This window comes from Tasmannia lanceolata, unplaced genomic scaffold (genome assembly GCF_043159265.1).
Source record: "Tasmannia lanceolata isolate RefF3 unplaced genomic scaffold, GAP_Taslan_0.1 ptg000006l, whole genome shotgun sequence".
NCBI lineage: Eukaryota > Viridiplantae > Streptophyta > Magnoliopsida > Canellales > Winteraceae > Tasmannia > Tasmannia lanceolata.
Genome location: NW_027518683.1, coordinates 8923201 through 8940056, shown reverse-complemented (window position 1 = coordinate 8940056; position 16856 = coordinate 8923201). Strand labels below are relative to the sequence as shown.

Genomic DNA, 16856 nt, shown 5'->3' with positions numbered 1-16856 from the left:
TTAGCAAATTAAACCTAATTGCGCTTAGTTCGCCTTTTTAATTGATTCAAAATTCATGATCCATATTCTCTCTCCTTCCATTGCCCCACCATAATTGTGTCCAAATATTAATTTGATCTAACACTAACAGTAATTAGAAAAACAAAACTGGCAATTATGATACTGAGTTTTCTTTCATAGAATTACATTCTATCTTTTTTCTTTTATTGCCTTTCAATTTCTAAAAGGGTTTTCAATCTAAAATAACTTCTAACCCCTGCATTTCACGTGCATTTCCACTAGTGTTTGTATGTATGAAAATGTCTTTACATGGAAAATAAGTTATGTAGAATTTTTTTTAAACTTATTTTTCCACAATTTTTTTTTATCAAAATAAAATTTTTTCTCCATTTTCAACGATAATTGCAAACCTACTGGACTTTAGAGTGTTTTTTTCAAGGAATAATATTTTCCATGGAATTTTTTCCACACCTTTTTTCATGAGTGAAATCGCATTCTCATCCGATTCATTAAGTGATAAGAGAGGTTTTGACCAAATACGCTTCATAGAACGGTTAGCATTAACAAAATTTGGAGGGTATTTTTGTAAACCATTTCGGATCGAGACTATCCGATGGGCATCTGTGGCTTGCCCATACACAATCCAAAGTTTTCGGATCCTAGATTTGATGGTCCGAAATATGCCTGTGGATCGTATACATATGTTTAGATCCCGTTCATTAACGTTCGGATTCGGACGATCCATCGGACCGTCTGATCCATTGACGCCCCTTAAATGATATGGTCATGGCTTCTTTACAGGGATATCAATGGTTACAAACAATGTCCCTCGTGTTATCATTGGATTTAGGTCTAAATCCAGGTTTTGGGGCGTATAAGTAAACCTAGGGTTTGCAAATTTCTATTTTTTGGAGAAGCAATGGAATGGAAGATGAGGGCCACTTACCCCAATCTTCTTGTTTGAAGCAAAAACGGGACGGAAGCAGCAGCCGAGGAGATGAGATAAGCGAACTACCAGAGCCTCTCCTTACAAATATCCTCTCTTTTCTGCCTACCAAAGATGCGGTAAGGACGAGCATTTTATCGAGCAGATGGAGATACCTTTGGACTCAAATCCATAATTTCGATTTTTCTCATGAATGTCGTTATTCTCATAGCGATGAAATAGTTGGATCTGTGGAACAATCAATAAGTCTTCACAAGGGTTCCAAGATACACAAATTCTGTCTCTCCTTTGCATACCAGAAGAGATTTGCTTTTAATGTCAATAGATGGATTCATGTTGCGTTTGAAAAGCAAGTTGAATTACTCGACCTGGATTTCTTTGGAGTTCCTTGTTGTGATAGATTTGAGCTCTCTACTTCTCTCTTTCACTTTGGATCCTTAAAAGAGTTGAAACTAAGCTATTGCCTCTTAAAATTGGATAGTTTTGAGGGTTTGGGATCACTCAAAACCTTATGTCTATCAGATGTCAAGTTCGTAAACCACTCCTTTCAGGAACTCATAGCTGGCTGTCCACTGCTTGAAGAGTTGGACATGCAAAAATGCTATGGCCTCGGCTGTATCCAGATTTCATCTTTGAATCTGCAACTGAAGCGCTTGAAGATACATAGGTGTCATGTTTGGCGTCGAATAGAAATTGATGCCCCAAATCTTATATTGTTAGATATATCCGACTATATGGTGGGCGTTGAGTATTCTTTTAAGAACCTCTCCGCTCTAATTCATGTGTCCCTCGATCTTGATTTTTTTGTTGATGGGGATTTGCTCAAACAGAGAGGCGCATGTCGTTCTTTGAAGACAATTCTTCAAGGCGTTTGCCATGCGAAGTTTCTTAAACTTAACAGCTCATGTATTCAGGTATGCTTTACTTGATTGCATTGCCATTTCTTCAATGCAATACTTGTCTTATGAAATTCAAAGCCATGCATTTGATTAAAACATCCCCTGCCTGCCAGATGACTTGTTCTAGTTAGCTATGACTGAAATCGGAAACAATTTGAATAAGTATATTTTAGCACGATTTCCTTAGGTAATTATTCAGTGGCGAATACAATGGATTCCATTCTCTAATTGACCCCTTATTTCCTATCAATAGCTTAATGTGCTTTACTAGTGTATTTTGTTCCTCTGTAGCTTGAAAAGGCAATTACCGGTTCATTTAAGAGAGATTGATATATTAAGAGAGACAGAGAGAGATATTTCATTGTTGTGTATTGAGACCCGCTTGTGAACATCTAATCTCCTTAGGGTTTGATCAAACTGATCTTCAGCCATTAAAATCAAAGAAAATTAGATGCAAAGCAAATACTGTAGACTTACCGGTTTCTATTTTCGGTTTCATTTTGACGGATTTCTCATCCTGATCTAAATGTCGTTATTGAGGTTTGGACGTGCTCGAAATAGCCCCAAGCTTCTCTCCCGCAAGCTCCGGATGATGGAAATTTCCACAACCGACATAGAAAAGCTCTTGAATTTGGAGTGCTTTTGATGGTGCAGGAAGAGGGTCCTATGCTGAGAGAGAAAGAGAGAGATGCACATACGCTGAGAGAGAGAGAGAGAGAGAGAGAGAGAGAGAGAGAGAGAGAGAGAGAGAGAGAGCAGCTTGTCGAGAATTAAGAAGCTTTGATGAAAAACCCACTAACTCGTGGGGAATTAATTATGAACTGATTCCTATATCGAAAAAGTGTGCGCTCACACGGAACGGAATGAACCACTCCTTTTTCCAAGAAAGAAAAAAAGAAGGAAATACTCTTCTAATAGGACTTTTAGAAAGCAATGGAGGAAATCTAGAACGAAACCAATACCTTATATGCTTTCATTTAGGATTGAAAATGCAAATATGTCAGTATTGTATTTAGTGATGTTTGGAGATCTTCAAATTTTATATATTTGGGTTGGATTAGAACTGAAACTTTCTTTTTAATAATTGTATATGGCATACATGAGTTTTTTTTATTTTATTTTTATTAAATGTATGTAGTATGGACTATGAAATGATATATATATATATATATATATATATATATATATATATATATATATATATAGAGAGAGAGAGAGAGAGAGAGTACCGGAGCGGCCCGAATTAGCGCTCCACGCCAACATGCGACCCTCATTGTACCGTGTATCAAGCATGATTTTAAATTTCCACCGAAACCGTCATGAGTGACCGAAATAATTCCATTTCCATCCCCACCGAAATCGAAATGACTGAAATGCATAAACCAAAATCATAAGTGTAATTGTCGTATACTACATTAGTATGTATTATATAATTATATTTATACGAAATGAATGCAAACGGTGGTGCGTGCATAATTTATAAATATTTATATGAATTAAATATGAAATTTGGCAGGTATTAAATTGTTTGGCATGCACGACAATGCATGCCATTAGGTGTTTGATGTTTTTAAACCATTATGGATGGTTGTCTTGCTTATATAGTGAATTCTAAGTGCGTATTTGTGCTTATTCTAGCCCTTCTTGAAGTTTCATCTTTAAATTCTATCATTTGCATACATTTTTATATGTTTCCTTCATTTTACAGGATTTCCACCGAAATTTCCACCAAAATCGAAACATTTCCTTTTCTATGGCGACCGTAGTCAAAACCAAAACCGAAATTTAAAACCTTGGGATTGGGCTTCCATTGTAACATGTACTCGTTTCATTACCATGTACCAGAACGAACCGTGTTCCATGTAGCATTGATTTGAATAGCATGTTGGGAATTAGAATGTGTTCTTGAAGAGCGCTTTTTATGTCACTATGAATTTACTTAGGAACATTTATTCTTTTGGTCTGTCTGAGGTAAAATGCCTCCATGCTAGGCTTTAAATTGTTTGAGAGAAGCATCCTTATAAACTTTTACCTTTCATCTTCTTCGAGCCAAGAACAAACTCCTATGGTTATAGTTTTCCTTAAATCCACATTTGAGTTACTAGGAAATTACTTTTCTAACCTTGTATCGATGGAGGAACACTTCCACATTCCTTATGTTGAGTAGAAGCACGCTATATCTGTTTCCATCAATGTTAGAGAGGAAATAGATTAAGTTAAAATCTAATGTGAAATGGGAAAAGGACGCTCATTTGTTTTTTTAGAATCAACACTTTTATGTCAAGAGCCCCTGCTAATGAGGTGGTTTGTGGTCTAAAGTTGGAGCAAGATGTATTTACGATGAATTTGTATGGTCCTTCCGTTTGCAATCCATGACTTTGGTGTAAGTGGGAATTAGAATTATGTGATATCTCTATGACATTGCTACTATCTCCAAACCTAAGAGTTCCATAATGATCTTATGCCATAATTCTCCCAAACTCTTCCCTTGTAATTGCACATGAAAATATTATAATGTTCACATTCAAGATGGTTTGTTCCCCTTTCCAATCGGAGTAGGATCGATTGGTTTCTCATGTCCCCAATGGATTTTTTTGAATCCAGATGTCTGCCAGTCAGCATTGCCTTATTCCTTATCAGATTATTGTCCCGCTCTACTAGATCCTAGATTGTCATCATGGGGCCATATTCAGTTTCGTTTTTAACTTGCTTAGTTGAAGGAGCCTCAGATAGAAGAGAAATTGGGAGAATGGTGGAATGAAGTAATGTCTTCGTGACTCGCAGATATGGTGATTGGCCATAAACTCTGTAATGTCAAGAAGAAGCTGGAGGAATTGAGTCCGATCTACAAGAGAGAAGGCATTGAAAGAAGGGAGTGGTTGCTATTCCGAATTAAAGTAATAACCAGGACTGACGAGAGGGGAGGGGAGGGGAGGAGATAGAGGAGATGGGATCCCTTAAGGAGAAGCACAATCGTCTAGTTTTTCAGTAAGAAATCTTCTAGGGGCAAAGATCACATGTTAGATGGCTTACGGAGGGTGATAAAAATACGTCTTATTTCATGGTATAGCCAGTTCCAGAAGACGTGGAAATCACACGTGTGCACTACAGGTTGATGGGACAATGAGGGAGGATAAGGAATTGATTGTGAAGGAGGGTATTATTGGGGTCATTACACATCGGAGGTAGTGACTCGTCCTAAACTTGATGGGGTGGAATTTAGCAGATCGAAAGGAGATGGAAGCCTATTGGAAGCCCTTTGACGAGGAATAGATTAGGATGGTTCTATTTGCTTTAGGCAGCGATCGAGTCTCAAGGCCAGATGGCTTTTGCATGGCTTTTTCCCCTTTTTTTGTGTGTGCTATTGTTGGATCAGGACCTTTGCTCTTGTTAGAATAAGCTTATGTAGCCTAAGGGCATTATAGTCTTTTCATATTCTTTTCATAATAAATATATGTGTGTGTTAGGGCAAGTAGGCTAACACACAACATTTCATTCTCAAATCTCTCTGTTAACATGGTATCAAAGCCCTAGGGTTTCTCGATGCCCTAGGGACCTCCATTGAGGACCTCTTGTCTTCCTCCATTGAAGCCCATGCCCATGCCTTAACTTCTTCTTCTTCTTTTTTTTCTTTCTTCCTCCATCTTCACTGGTTGCCCCCCCTACGTGCCCCCCAGGGAAGCCCAACTCTTCCCTGAGCGTCTGCAACGTTCTTCAGTTGTTTCTAGTGTTATTAGTCATTTTCATTGTGAGTCCTGTCAGTATGGAAAATACCATCGTGTTTCCTACCCGTCTCGTTCTGTTAGTCGTGTTAGTAGTCCTTTTGAGTTATTGCATTTTGATGTTTGGGGTCCATGTCGTACTCCTATGTTTGGTGGGAAGTACTTTGTTATTTTTGTTGATAATTTTTCCAGGATGACCTGGCTTTATATAATAAAGGATCGTTCTGAGGTGTTTTCTACATTTTGTTTATTTTATGCTGAAATTACAAATCAATACTCATGTTCCCTTAAATGTTTACGTACCGATAATGCCCGTGAGTATTTTTCTGATCGGCACGGTTTTCAGGAGTTTCTTTCTAGTCGTGGAATTATTCATCAGTCGTCTTGTGCCCACACTTCTCAACAGAATGGTGTTGCCGAGCGGAAAATACGGTATCTTGTAGATATAGCTCCCACCATTCTGTATCAGATGCATGTCTCAAATCTTTTTGGGCTGACGCTATGCTTACAGCCTGCTTTATGGCTAATCGTCTACCCTCTTCAGTTCTTAGCAATCAGTCCCATTTTTCGGTGTTACACCCTTCTGGGGATCCGTTTCCGTTACCTCCCAAGATGTTTGGGTGTGTTTGCTTTGTTCAGGATCTCACCCCAGGACTTGATAAATTGGCCCCAAGGGCAATCAAGTGTATTTTCCTGGGTTATTCACGAACCCAAAAGGGTTACCGATGCTACAGTCCTCAGCTTCTCTGCAAATTTATCAGTGCTGATGTCTCCTTTTTTTAGGATACTCCCTACTTTCCTGCTTCCTCTTCTTTACCGGTATCTCCTCCTCCGTTACCATTGCCGGTTTCGGTTCCCAGTTTCCCACCGGATCCGGTTCAGCATCCCTTCCAAGTATATACTCGCAAGCGTTTTACTACTTCAGTTGAGCCTTCATGCCCTGCCATCTCTTCTCAGCAAGCAGGTCCTTTGCCCTCATCCTCTGATGATGCTGCTCAGGTTGATGAATCTCTTGATGCCCCCATTGCGAGCCGTACTCGTTCTCGTACCACTCATCACCTTATTTTTTATGCGGTAAGTTATGCTTGGTTATCTCCTTCGTATACCACATTTATATCATCTTTGTCATCGATTTCTATTCCTTGCTCTGCTCGAGAGGCTATGCTTGATTTGGGATGGCGAGCAGCTATGGAGGCTGAGATGGATGCTTTGGCCAAAAACCAGACATGGCAGTTGGCTTCCCTTCCTCCTGGTGCTCAGGTAGTCGGGTGTAAGTGGGTGTTCACCGTCAAATACCTACCCGATGGCTCTGTTGAGAGGTTAAAAGCCCGTCTTGTTGCAAAGGGCCTTACTCAGACTTATGGGATTGATTATGTTGAGACATTCTCTCCAGTGGCAAAGATTTCATCCATCCGTGTATTGATTTCTTTGGCCGTGAATCAGTCTTGGCCACTATATCAGTTGGATATCAAGAATGCGTTCCTCCATGGTGATTTGCAGGAGGAGGTGTACATGGAGCAACCACCAGGGTTTGTTGCTTAGGGGGAGTTGCAGCATACCGTCTGTAAGTTTAGAAAGGCGATTTATGGTCTTAAACAGTCTCCTTGTGCTTGGTTTGGGAGATTCAGTGAGGCCATCCTACAATTTGGTATGAAACAATGTGCTGTAGACCATTCTCTGTCCAGCTCTCGAAGCAAGGATGGTTTGATTCTCCTAGTTGTATATGTTGATGACATTGTTATTACAGGGAATGACAAAGCAGGAATACAACGCCTCAAAGATTTACTTCAGAATGAATTCAGCACAAAAGACCTTGGTGTTCTGAGATACTTCTTAAGCATTGAAGTGGCACATTCATAAAGGGGGCTATCTTTGTCCCAAAGGAAGTATGCTCTTGATATTTTGGAAGAAACAGGTCTTCTGGGGGCAAAACCTGCACAGACTCCTATGAATCCGAGTGTCAAGCTTTCACCTGATCAGGGGGAGCCACTAGAAGATCCTGGTTGATACAGATGGTTAGTAGGACGGTTGATCTATCTCACAGTCACTCGTCCGGACATTGCATATGCTGTTGGTGTGGTTAGCCAGTATATGAGTGCGCCTCGGACATCACATTAGTCAGCTGTGATTCAGATAGTGAAGTATCTGAAGAAAGCTCCCACGAAAGGTCTTCTCTTCAGGAAGCACAACCATTTGAGAATTGAGAGATACTATGATGCAGGTTGGGCCAGATCTCCTGCTGACCGGCGATCTACTAATGGCTATTGTACCTTCATAGGTGGAAATCTAGTATCTTGGAAGAGTAAGAAGCAGGACGTTGTGTCACGATCCAGTGCAGAAGCAGAATACAGGGCTATGGCTGTGAATTAATTTGGCTACGGTCGTTTATGTCAGAGATTGGATTCTCATACTCCTCACCTGTGTTCCTCTACTGTGACAACAAGTCAGCCTTTCACATTGCTATGAATCCGATATTTCACGAACGAACTAAGCATATAGAAGTGGATTGTCACTTTATTCGTCACAGAATTTAGACAGGCCAAATTCAAACCGAGTTCACTTGAACGAATGATCAGATTGCAGACATGTTTACCAAGCTGTTGAATGGAGTTCGACTCCAGCTTGAGGGGGAGTGTTAGAATAAGCTTATGTAGCCTAAGGGCATTATAGTCTTTTCATATTCTTTTCATAATAAATATATATGTGTGTGTTAGGGCAAGTAGGCTAACACAACATTTCATTCTCAAATCTCTCTGTTAACAGCTCTGATACCATGTTATTTTAGATAAGGAAAGGAGGAAGAAGAAGGGTGAGGGAGAAGATGATGAGTCTCCATGGAGGAAGAAGAAGACTGAAGGAGAAGATGATAAGCTATGAAGCACGGATATAGGTACGGGGTGCGGGTACGACACGATACAGGTACATGGATATGTGATTTTTATTTTTATTTTTAAAAAAGGATACAGGTACGTTGTGGGTACGCTGAATATATTAATATAATATATTTTTAAATTTTATTATATATTGATAAAAATCAAATATGACAACCGATTATGACATACGTTGTTTGTTTTCAAACCATTCTACAATAACATACTTTTGGACTTCAATTTAAGGCCCTGTTCGTTTGGGATCGTCCCAACTCCCAACCGAATGTGAGCCCCAAACAGATTATTGGACTTAAAATTATGATGGGATTTGCTAGCCAATTTGGCAGAAAAGCCATTTCACAACCGACTTTTGCATGAGAGAACAACCACCTCAAATGAATAAAATGAATAAGACAAAATCTACTGAAAAGTTAGCGTGGGTGTGTACCCGGATCGCAACCAGGGCATGTATTTTTCACATACTGTTTGGGTGCGCACCCGGTACGCACCCAGGACCTGCACCCAATCTGGGTGCGTGGGCCTCCGGAGAGTACCCGTGCTTCCTTGATGATGAGTCTCCATGATGGAGCTCCTCATGTAATATGATGCATGTATAGAGCCCAAAGTAGGGTTACATGTACAATGACTACAATACCCTTCAACACATACACAAAGACCAATATTCCCTTCAACACTATTTACCAGCTCTATGCCTTCAAATGCCCTATAAGTGTGATAAACATAATAGAGCAAATCTAGAGGAGATTTCTTTGGTGTGGGAGAGGAGAGGGAGGGGTCGGATGAGAAACAGATAATGCACATTGTTAACTGGAAAGAGGTCTGCATGCCCATCCGAGCTGGCAGTTTGGGATTCAGTAAATTGAGAGGCATCAATAAAGGATTGCTTCACAAGTAGTTATGGAGGTTTGGGGAGGAGAATAATCAACTATGTGCTAACCTTAAGGTAACATAATGCAAATATAGGGTGAGGCCGGGCAATTGGACATCCGATGACAGATTCAGATATAGTGGATCGACTGTCTTGAGAGATATCCTAAGACAAAAATACAAATTTGATGAGGGGATTGGATTCGTAGTCTATTATGGGAAGAGGATTCAGTTTTGGCATGATAAGTGGTGTACAGAGTCTGCACTAAAGGACATGTTATCCGATCTGTTCACATTGGCTTCTGATAAGGGGTATCTTGTGAAGGACTGTTTTTAGAGGGAAGAGGTAAGGATAACCTAGAAGATCAATTTCAGGCGAACCTTTTTGGATTGAAAGCTGGATCGAGTGGCTAAAGTATTGGGGATTATGGAGGCATGCTATATCAAGTTGTCTGGTGAAGATAAGAGGGTTTGGATAGGGTCATCTTCCAAGAATTTCAATGTCAAATCTTTCTCCCATCAAATTTTGTCGTGCTTTGTGACCTCACGCTTAACTAAAGTTTGGGACATTCCATAACCGCCCAGGGTTTGTGTCTTCAGCTGGTCTGACTTCCTTGATAAAATTCTCACATTGGATCACCATCACAATCGCCTATGCTGATTTGCAAGTACCATGCGCTCTGTGTGGAGTATGGCGATATAGTGGATCATCAATCATGCGTTCCTTCATTGCATCTTGGTTCGGGATGTGTTGTGTAGAATCCTTCGCAAATTTGGTTTTGGTTTGGTATTCTAATACAGACTTATTGACCTTCTGGATTGTTGGTCTCTCATTTCTTGAAGTAAGAAGGGAAAGATTCTGTGGAATGTGGTACTACTGTCCACTATCTGGGTGTTATGGAAGGAAAGAAATGCCCTGGTATTTCAAGGTTTGGTTAAAAGTTCACAATTCATCTTCATGAAAGTAATAGACTTAACCATCTCTTGGGTCAAAACTTTCACGTCTTTTAAGTTCGTCTTTGCCTATGATTTATGGCATGTTTGGATAGAGGTTTGCTTTTGCACCGAACAGGTTGACACCCCCTACTCAAGTATGGTCCTCACCTAGCCCCAATCAATTTCTGATGGATCCAGCATGGGAAATCTTGGGTGGACAGGCCTTGGTGGCATCTTCAGATATTAGAATGACGCTACTGATTGGGCATTTTCAGGCCCTATTGAAGTTATAGACTCCATTGAGGGGGAGGCTAGAGAGGCTCTTCAAGGTATTTGATTAACAGAAAGTAGGGACTTGGATCTGGTGAGGTTAGAGTGGCTCTTCAAGGTATTAGGTTACTAGTAAGTAGGGACTTGGATCAAGTGATTATGGAATGTAATTCTTTCAACGTCTTCAGGTGGCCCAAGGGCTCTCAAACCCATTCTTTCGCCAAGGAGGGATTTCCAGAGAGCACTATTGAATTTTTTTTTTTATTCTCTCCCTCCTTTGAGAGTTTTCCTTTTGTTGGTTTTTTTTTCCCCTCAATCCTTCCCATTCTCGGTCGTTGCGTTCTCTTCTTTTTTAATACGTTTCTCTGCCATTCAAAAAAATGATTCCTCCCACTAAAGAGGCTTATTCTTAAATTATGATGGGAACCGTCCATCACAAAAACTAAAAAAGTGGGTTAATTATTATAGTGGGACACACTAAAATTGCTTTAGGTTAATTAGTGTTGTGTTATTAGTTTTTATTTATGCCTTTTAAGTGAGAAGTTTCTTGAAGTTAGAGTTCTACTCTTTAAGTTAAAGAGAGCCCACATATTAGGTTTTAAGTCGTTTGGAAGTCTCTAAAATCGCTTAGACATTCTATGATGTGACACCTTACGAAAATTATTGGTGTGATGCCCTTGGTCAAGTTGTTGTGACTCCAACTATCTATCCTATCTTCTCTTCTATCATAGGTATTTAGCTCTAGCTCTTGCCCTAGTTCTTATTTCCATGCCCGCTATCAACTTGATGATTTGGGTCGTTTGTTCATCTAATTGCATTGGATTATTGTAGGTAACCCTAGTTCCATCTTATCGACCTCTTAGGATTTATAGCTCTTCTATTTCAAACCTTATTCCACCTTTTCATATATTGCTTAATTTTCCCAAACCATAATTGATGTAGAACCGGGAAGGGAAATAGAAGAAAGGGGAGAAAAGGAGAAGGAGAATAATAGAAGAAGAGTAGGGGAAGAAGAGAGTAGAAGAAGAATTGGGAAGGAGAAGAGAAGAATTCTAGCTAGAAGAGAGGAATTTAGGTAGAAGAAGAGAAGAACCGGACAAGAGAGGAGAGGAAGAAATCTATAGAGGGGAAAAATATCAATTCAATTCAATAATCATCAAAGTTAATCATTCTTAATACAATGAGGCCTATATATAGGCAATGGGTTGGAAATAAAATTCCATGGAAAATAAAATCCTAAAACTAAAACATGGAAATATAAATCCTAGAAACTAAATAACATGGAAATAAATCCTAATGGGCAAATATGCCCTTATTGGCCTATTATCTGCATCATTCTCCCCCGCTTGAAAAGAACTCGACCTCGAGTTCTAGTCCACCTGGACCAAATATGTAGATGAGCAACTCGACAATTAGTAGTAGGAACACATCAGGCTCTTTTATGTATAATGCGAGTGATAACCGTGAGAAATATCTGAAATGCCAACGGAATGAGAGTGAAGAAATCGCCCATGTAGAATCATAAATATGCGAACCTCTCCTGACAAGTAATGAAGCTGGAAAAATGGCAACGTACGCCTCCTGGATCAGTGGGATCTGCATAACGGCTATAGGCAGTACCAATCCATGATCAGCCTCAATCCATAATCATCACAAAACCCTAGAGTTCCCCTCAATTTCATCTTCCCCTTTAGTTCTATGTCTTTTTTCTTATATCAAAGCTACATTTTCAAGTTTTCTTCTCTTTTGTTCCTGCATCAAGTGATCAAACTTCTTTTGATACTTCCTTTCCAAATAACTCAAGCCACTGTGAAAAGTTCCAATGAACTTGATCTTTTTAATATTGTTTTCCAACCAACAATTACACATATGGGGGAATAGGGGTCTTTGTTGCCGAACTAGTTATGTATCAACGAAATTCTTGGCCTCACATATGAAACAGTAATTTATAGCAAGTGCTAAAAGTTTTTTTAAAAAGTCCATTATCCATATAAATCTAGCATGGGCAATTAATATCTTTCCTTTTTGCATTAGAGAATTAACTTATTAATATTTATGTCATTTTTACTTTCCCGTTTCTTAACTTTGGGTTGTGTTGTTTGAAGGTGTTGTCTACTTGGGAGGTAAGTAGTCTGCCAGCTCCCCTCTCTAAGTGTAAGTGTATGACTCTATACGTGCGATTACAGAAGTGGGAGCTCCCAGGGATAGTCAATGTATTGGGGAGTTCGCCTGATCTGGAGAGTCTTATTATAAACATAGTTCCTTCAAGCCGAGTCCATGTGAGTGCTACCCCCAGGCCATGTTCAGATTTTATTCGCTTCATCTTTTCCATTTTTTTTCATATAAGATTATATTTTGCTATTATTTTAATATTCCCACTGTGTTTCCATAAATTCTTCTCTCTTTTTTACTGACATGTTTCATCAATTCATAAGATTAATATTCTTTAATTTTCAGTTCAGCAAAGGATTTAAGAAGACATACGATTTTAAGTTGAGAGAGGCCTTTATCCCATGTTTGGAGCATAACCTCAAGACTGTTGAGATTGGCTGGGCATCAGGGGTTAGAAGAGGCAGCCCAGTAAAATTATTGAGGAGGAATTTGTTGCTTGTGAAGTTTTTGCTGAAAAATGCGGTGGTCTTGGAGAAATTGACAATTAAACTTCCTGCAAGTTCTTCTAAGAAGATAGTATCGGAGATCAACCTAGCTATGCATGCTTTTCCCATAGCCTCTTCTCGTGCGAAGTTGTTACTGACAGAGTAAGGGGATCGGTGAGATGCGCATAACTGACACTCGTTGGACACTGCTATGTATACTTAGTATGTTGTGAACCTGCAATAGATGGGGGCTGTTGTGGATATGTCGCAGCCTAAAATTGGACTCGGACGATCCGAATAATCTTAGCGGAGGACTCGAATTTGAGTCGCTGATCAGCTGGTTAGTATCATTTTGACGTGGAATGCATCTCCTTGGGGCCCTTTGGATAAGAGGCCCAATTAATGCTGAGGTTCCATGGGTGGGGGTCCATTTTACGAGCATTTCATATTGGAACCCTTTGGATTTGTTCTCAGTCACATAGGATTTGGATATGGAATTAGGTAAATACGTAAAATTAATGCATGTTATTTTAAGAGATGTTATATGGCAGGATTTGCAACGAATGATCCTTACAACATTTGAGTTGGGATGGGTTTCAGAGGATTTGGAATAAAACAATTGAGTCCTCTATTTCATCCCATTCTCTTTTTCTAATGAGATGCAAATTTCTAAAGAGGACTTCTGGGGCATTTCGTTAGATCCAATGGAGCCCTACACTTTTTATAAGTTACTCATTGCTTCTGGCTTCGTTTCTTCTTACTTCCTTTTTTTTTTTTTTTTTTGATGACGTAGGATGTCCCCACGCCCTTCGGGAGTAGGACTAGTCCCTACGGATACATGCAACGACCCACTCACCACGTGTATCAGGTAAGTCGGGGGCGGGATTCGAACACTCGTCAACAGGAGCAAACCCGTGACTTTATGCCGAAGAGCCAACGCGTCGGTGGGATTGATTGAATGATATCTCATCCTCTTGTTTCGATAATGACACTCCCTTTATTTTACAATTCTCTAGTTGGCCTTTGATAGATTATTATTATTATTATTATAACAGCATTTATTGTATTTTAACAGACATTTTTTTATAGGGAGCTGATATATTCGCCCCTTTTCATTACTAGGGACACCCGATTCAAAACCTTCTGACCGGCTAATGAGAGTATCCGGTTAGATATACTTAGTCCTTTAGGAAATGACCAAAATGCCCAAGCAACACTCGTCCCGCATCTTTGCCCATTACTCTCGCCCAAATCCATAGGAGCCCAAGTTCAGAGATGCCCCCGGAAGTGCAGAGACGCCCTAGGTCTCTCTCTAGAAATCAACAAATCTGGAAATTTTGTTCTTTTAAAACATCTTAATTTGTAACCCACCAACAAAACGAGGAAGATAGAGACCATTGCTGCTTAGGAGAAGAAGCTTTTCTATTTTGACACCCTTCTCACTGCCACCCAAGATTTTTTAACAGAAACATAAACTTGGAGGCAGATTTGGGCAATTTATGGGAGCTGATGGTTTTCTCTTTCAAAACCCTTTGATCTCTAGAAAATTGTGAATGATTCACAAGTTTTCTGCACAAATTGAAATTTTACTTACCCTTTTACCACCAGGGTCATCCCGCCTGAGACAGCTAAGGAACTTTGTACAGAGAAAACTTCTCTGATTTTCTAGATACAGAATTTCGATGGCCCCATGCCATAAGAATACCATTTTTATGCCTAGTTAATATATCACATTTGGTTCCAACACCCATGTCCACCAATGAATAATGAGAGAGACTAGGGCGCTGGATTTGGTTTCTGAAGTTGGGCTTTGCATTTGGGCGAGAGGTAGGTGAGAGAGACAGAAACGGGATGGGATATTGGATGCCTGCATGGGTGTTTTGGTCATTTTCCAAAATAATCCCTACGTGTAATTGGCCACTTGCTTTAGCCGGGACAAATGTTTCAGAAAAGGTGTCCGCAGAATTGAAAGGGGCTTATATATCAGCTCCCTTTTTATATGGATAATGATATTGATATCTCAACCCATTGTTTAGATAATGACAATACTCTAATTGGAAGATGTTGTTTAGATAATGACAACACTATAATTGGAAGATTCTGTATTTAACCGAGGATTGATTGTATGGTTACAAATTCTTATTAAACGGAGAAATCTTAAGTATATTAATACAGAAATGGAAAACCAATTACCCTATGGCGTAAATTCAAGGATTTTCTGCAGCACATACGAAAGATCTAAATAAAAAATATGGGAACATCGAATCGGTTGGCAATGGTGGTTGAGCTTATAGCTCGATTGGTTTGGGTTTTGCATCTCAACCTTTAGGTCATTAGTTAATATATGAGAGCAGTCGCACAGGCTCACTTTTAAGCAGATTTTGTCTTCATTCATGACGTGGCTGCTCTCACATGCAACATACCATCCACGAAATGCCTTCTGCGATGGACGCTAGCAAATCCCATGTTATAATAATGTATACGTTATTAAATATCTTGTAGACGCTAATTTTCTTTATACTTACTAAATACCTCTCATAGCAGACAACTATATTATAATAATGTATATGATATTATATGCAATATTATAAAACAATTCTGACTATACTCAAATAGTTTCCACAATGGCAACAAATTCTTACTGAAAGGAGAAATCTTAGTTATATCCAATCCCCCCGCGTAGTAACCTGATGAGTGTGGTCTACGTGTGATTGCGTGCATCCATAGGGATTTGTCCCGCCCTATAAAATGGAGTGGGGATATCCTATATCATCAAAGACAAAAAATTAAAAGTTTTTTGCCACACACATGAATGATGGCTCTACTAGGATGTGTCGAATACATGGATTTAAATTTTGGTTTCGTAACCAAAATTTCGGTTGAAATCCCAAAATTCGGAAAAAAATGAATTTCATTTTTAATCTGAAATTTCAGATTAAAAGTAAAATTGTAAAAATAAAAAAAATAAAAAAATCATCTTTCCAAAATTTTGGAAACAAAATCCAAATTTTTTTAGGTTTTGTGCATTTCGGTTTGTGTCCCAACCGAAATCCAAAACTTTGGCCGCAATTTAAAACTATGGTCACATATATATAGTCAAATTATTGAGGTGGTAAGCAACAACAAGGTTATCCCACCATAATTGAATGATCCTAGAACCTTTGATCAAATAAGGCATCTTTTGGAGCCTCTCAGAATAAGTTATATCAGTGATTCTACGTACACATTTGAAAGGGACCTCAAATCATGTAAATTGCTTCGTGGGGATCCACCAAATTAATGGTCATAAATCACAGATTTATCCTACGTGGGACCCAAGGTTGATATATAAAACTCTATCTTAACAATGATTATTTGGGTAGTGAACTCATAAATACAAGCTCTCCATTTTTGCTTCTCTATTTTTTATCTCAGAAAAAAGTTAGCCAAAACCACACATGTTTTGCATGACTTATGTTTGCGCGCACACAGTAAAGAAAATGGGTTCCCTTATGTTTCCACATGTTGGATTAGTGATATAAAATCACATGGGTTAACTTCCTTAAGAAGGGCATTCTTGGAATGTGTCTTTTATAAGTTAACTCAAGAGGGCTTTTATCTTTAGTTGGCATGACTTGATTCTTGAGTGAGGTTAAGAGCTTTACTTTACAAGGAAAGGGTTTTTTTCTATCCAAGGGTTTCTTCTTCTTCTTTTCTTGCAAGGGCTTTGATCCAAGGTTGTTAGGTTC

At 39.2% G+C, this 16856-nt stretch overlaps 1 protein-coding gene across 2 annotated transcripts; it reads left to right on the top strand.

The window, feature by feature from the left end:
- The first annotated feature begins 730 nt into the window (after positions 1-730).
- Positions 731-14180, top strand: LOC143879565 (F-box/FBD/LRR-repeat protein At1g51370-like). 2 transcript variants are annotated; one of them, XR_013251319.1, is made up of 4 exons: positions 731-1860; positions 12637-12810; positions 12989-13629; positions 13922-14180. XR_013251319.1 is itself a non-coding variant. In XM_077382012.1 (3 exons), exons 1-3 carry the CDS (start codon positions 925-927, stop codon positions 13292-13294), a joined length of 1416 nt encoding a protein of 471 aa, XP_077238127.1. In that variant the 5' UTR covers positions 731-924; the 3' UTR covers positions 13295-13802. The 2 variants fall into 2 exon arrangements, 1 of the variants encoding a protein (XP_077238127.1); XM_077382012.1 differs by lacking the exon at positions 13922-14180 and having other exon boundaries at positions 12989-13802.
- The last annotated feature ends 2676 nt before the right edge of the window (positions 14181-16856 follow it).

What these genes read in the sequence shown, in the direction of transcription:
- LOC143879565 (XM_077382012.1), top strand. Translation starts at nt 925, where the DNA reads ATGGAAGATGAGGGCCACTTACCCCAATCTTCTTGTTTGAAGCAAAAA. An exon ending in TTAACAGCTCATGTATTCAG is followed by an intron (nt 1,861 to 12,636) that starts GTATGCTTTACT and finishes TGTTGTTTGAAG; the next exon opens with GTGTTGTCTACTTGGGAGGT. An exon ending in TTCCTTCAAGCCGAGTCCAT is followed by an intron (nt 12,811 to 12,988) that starts GTGAGTGCTACC and finishes TTTAATTTTCAG; the next exon opens with TTCAGCAAAGGATTTAAGAA.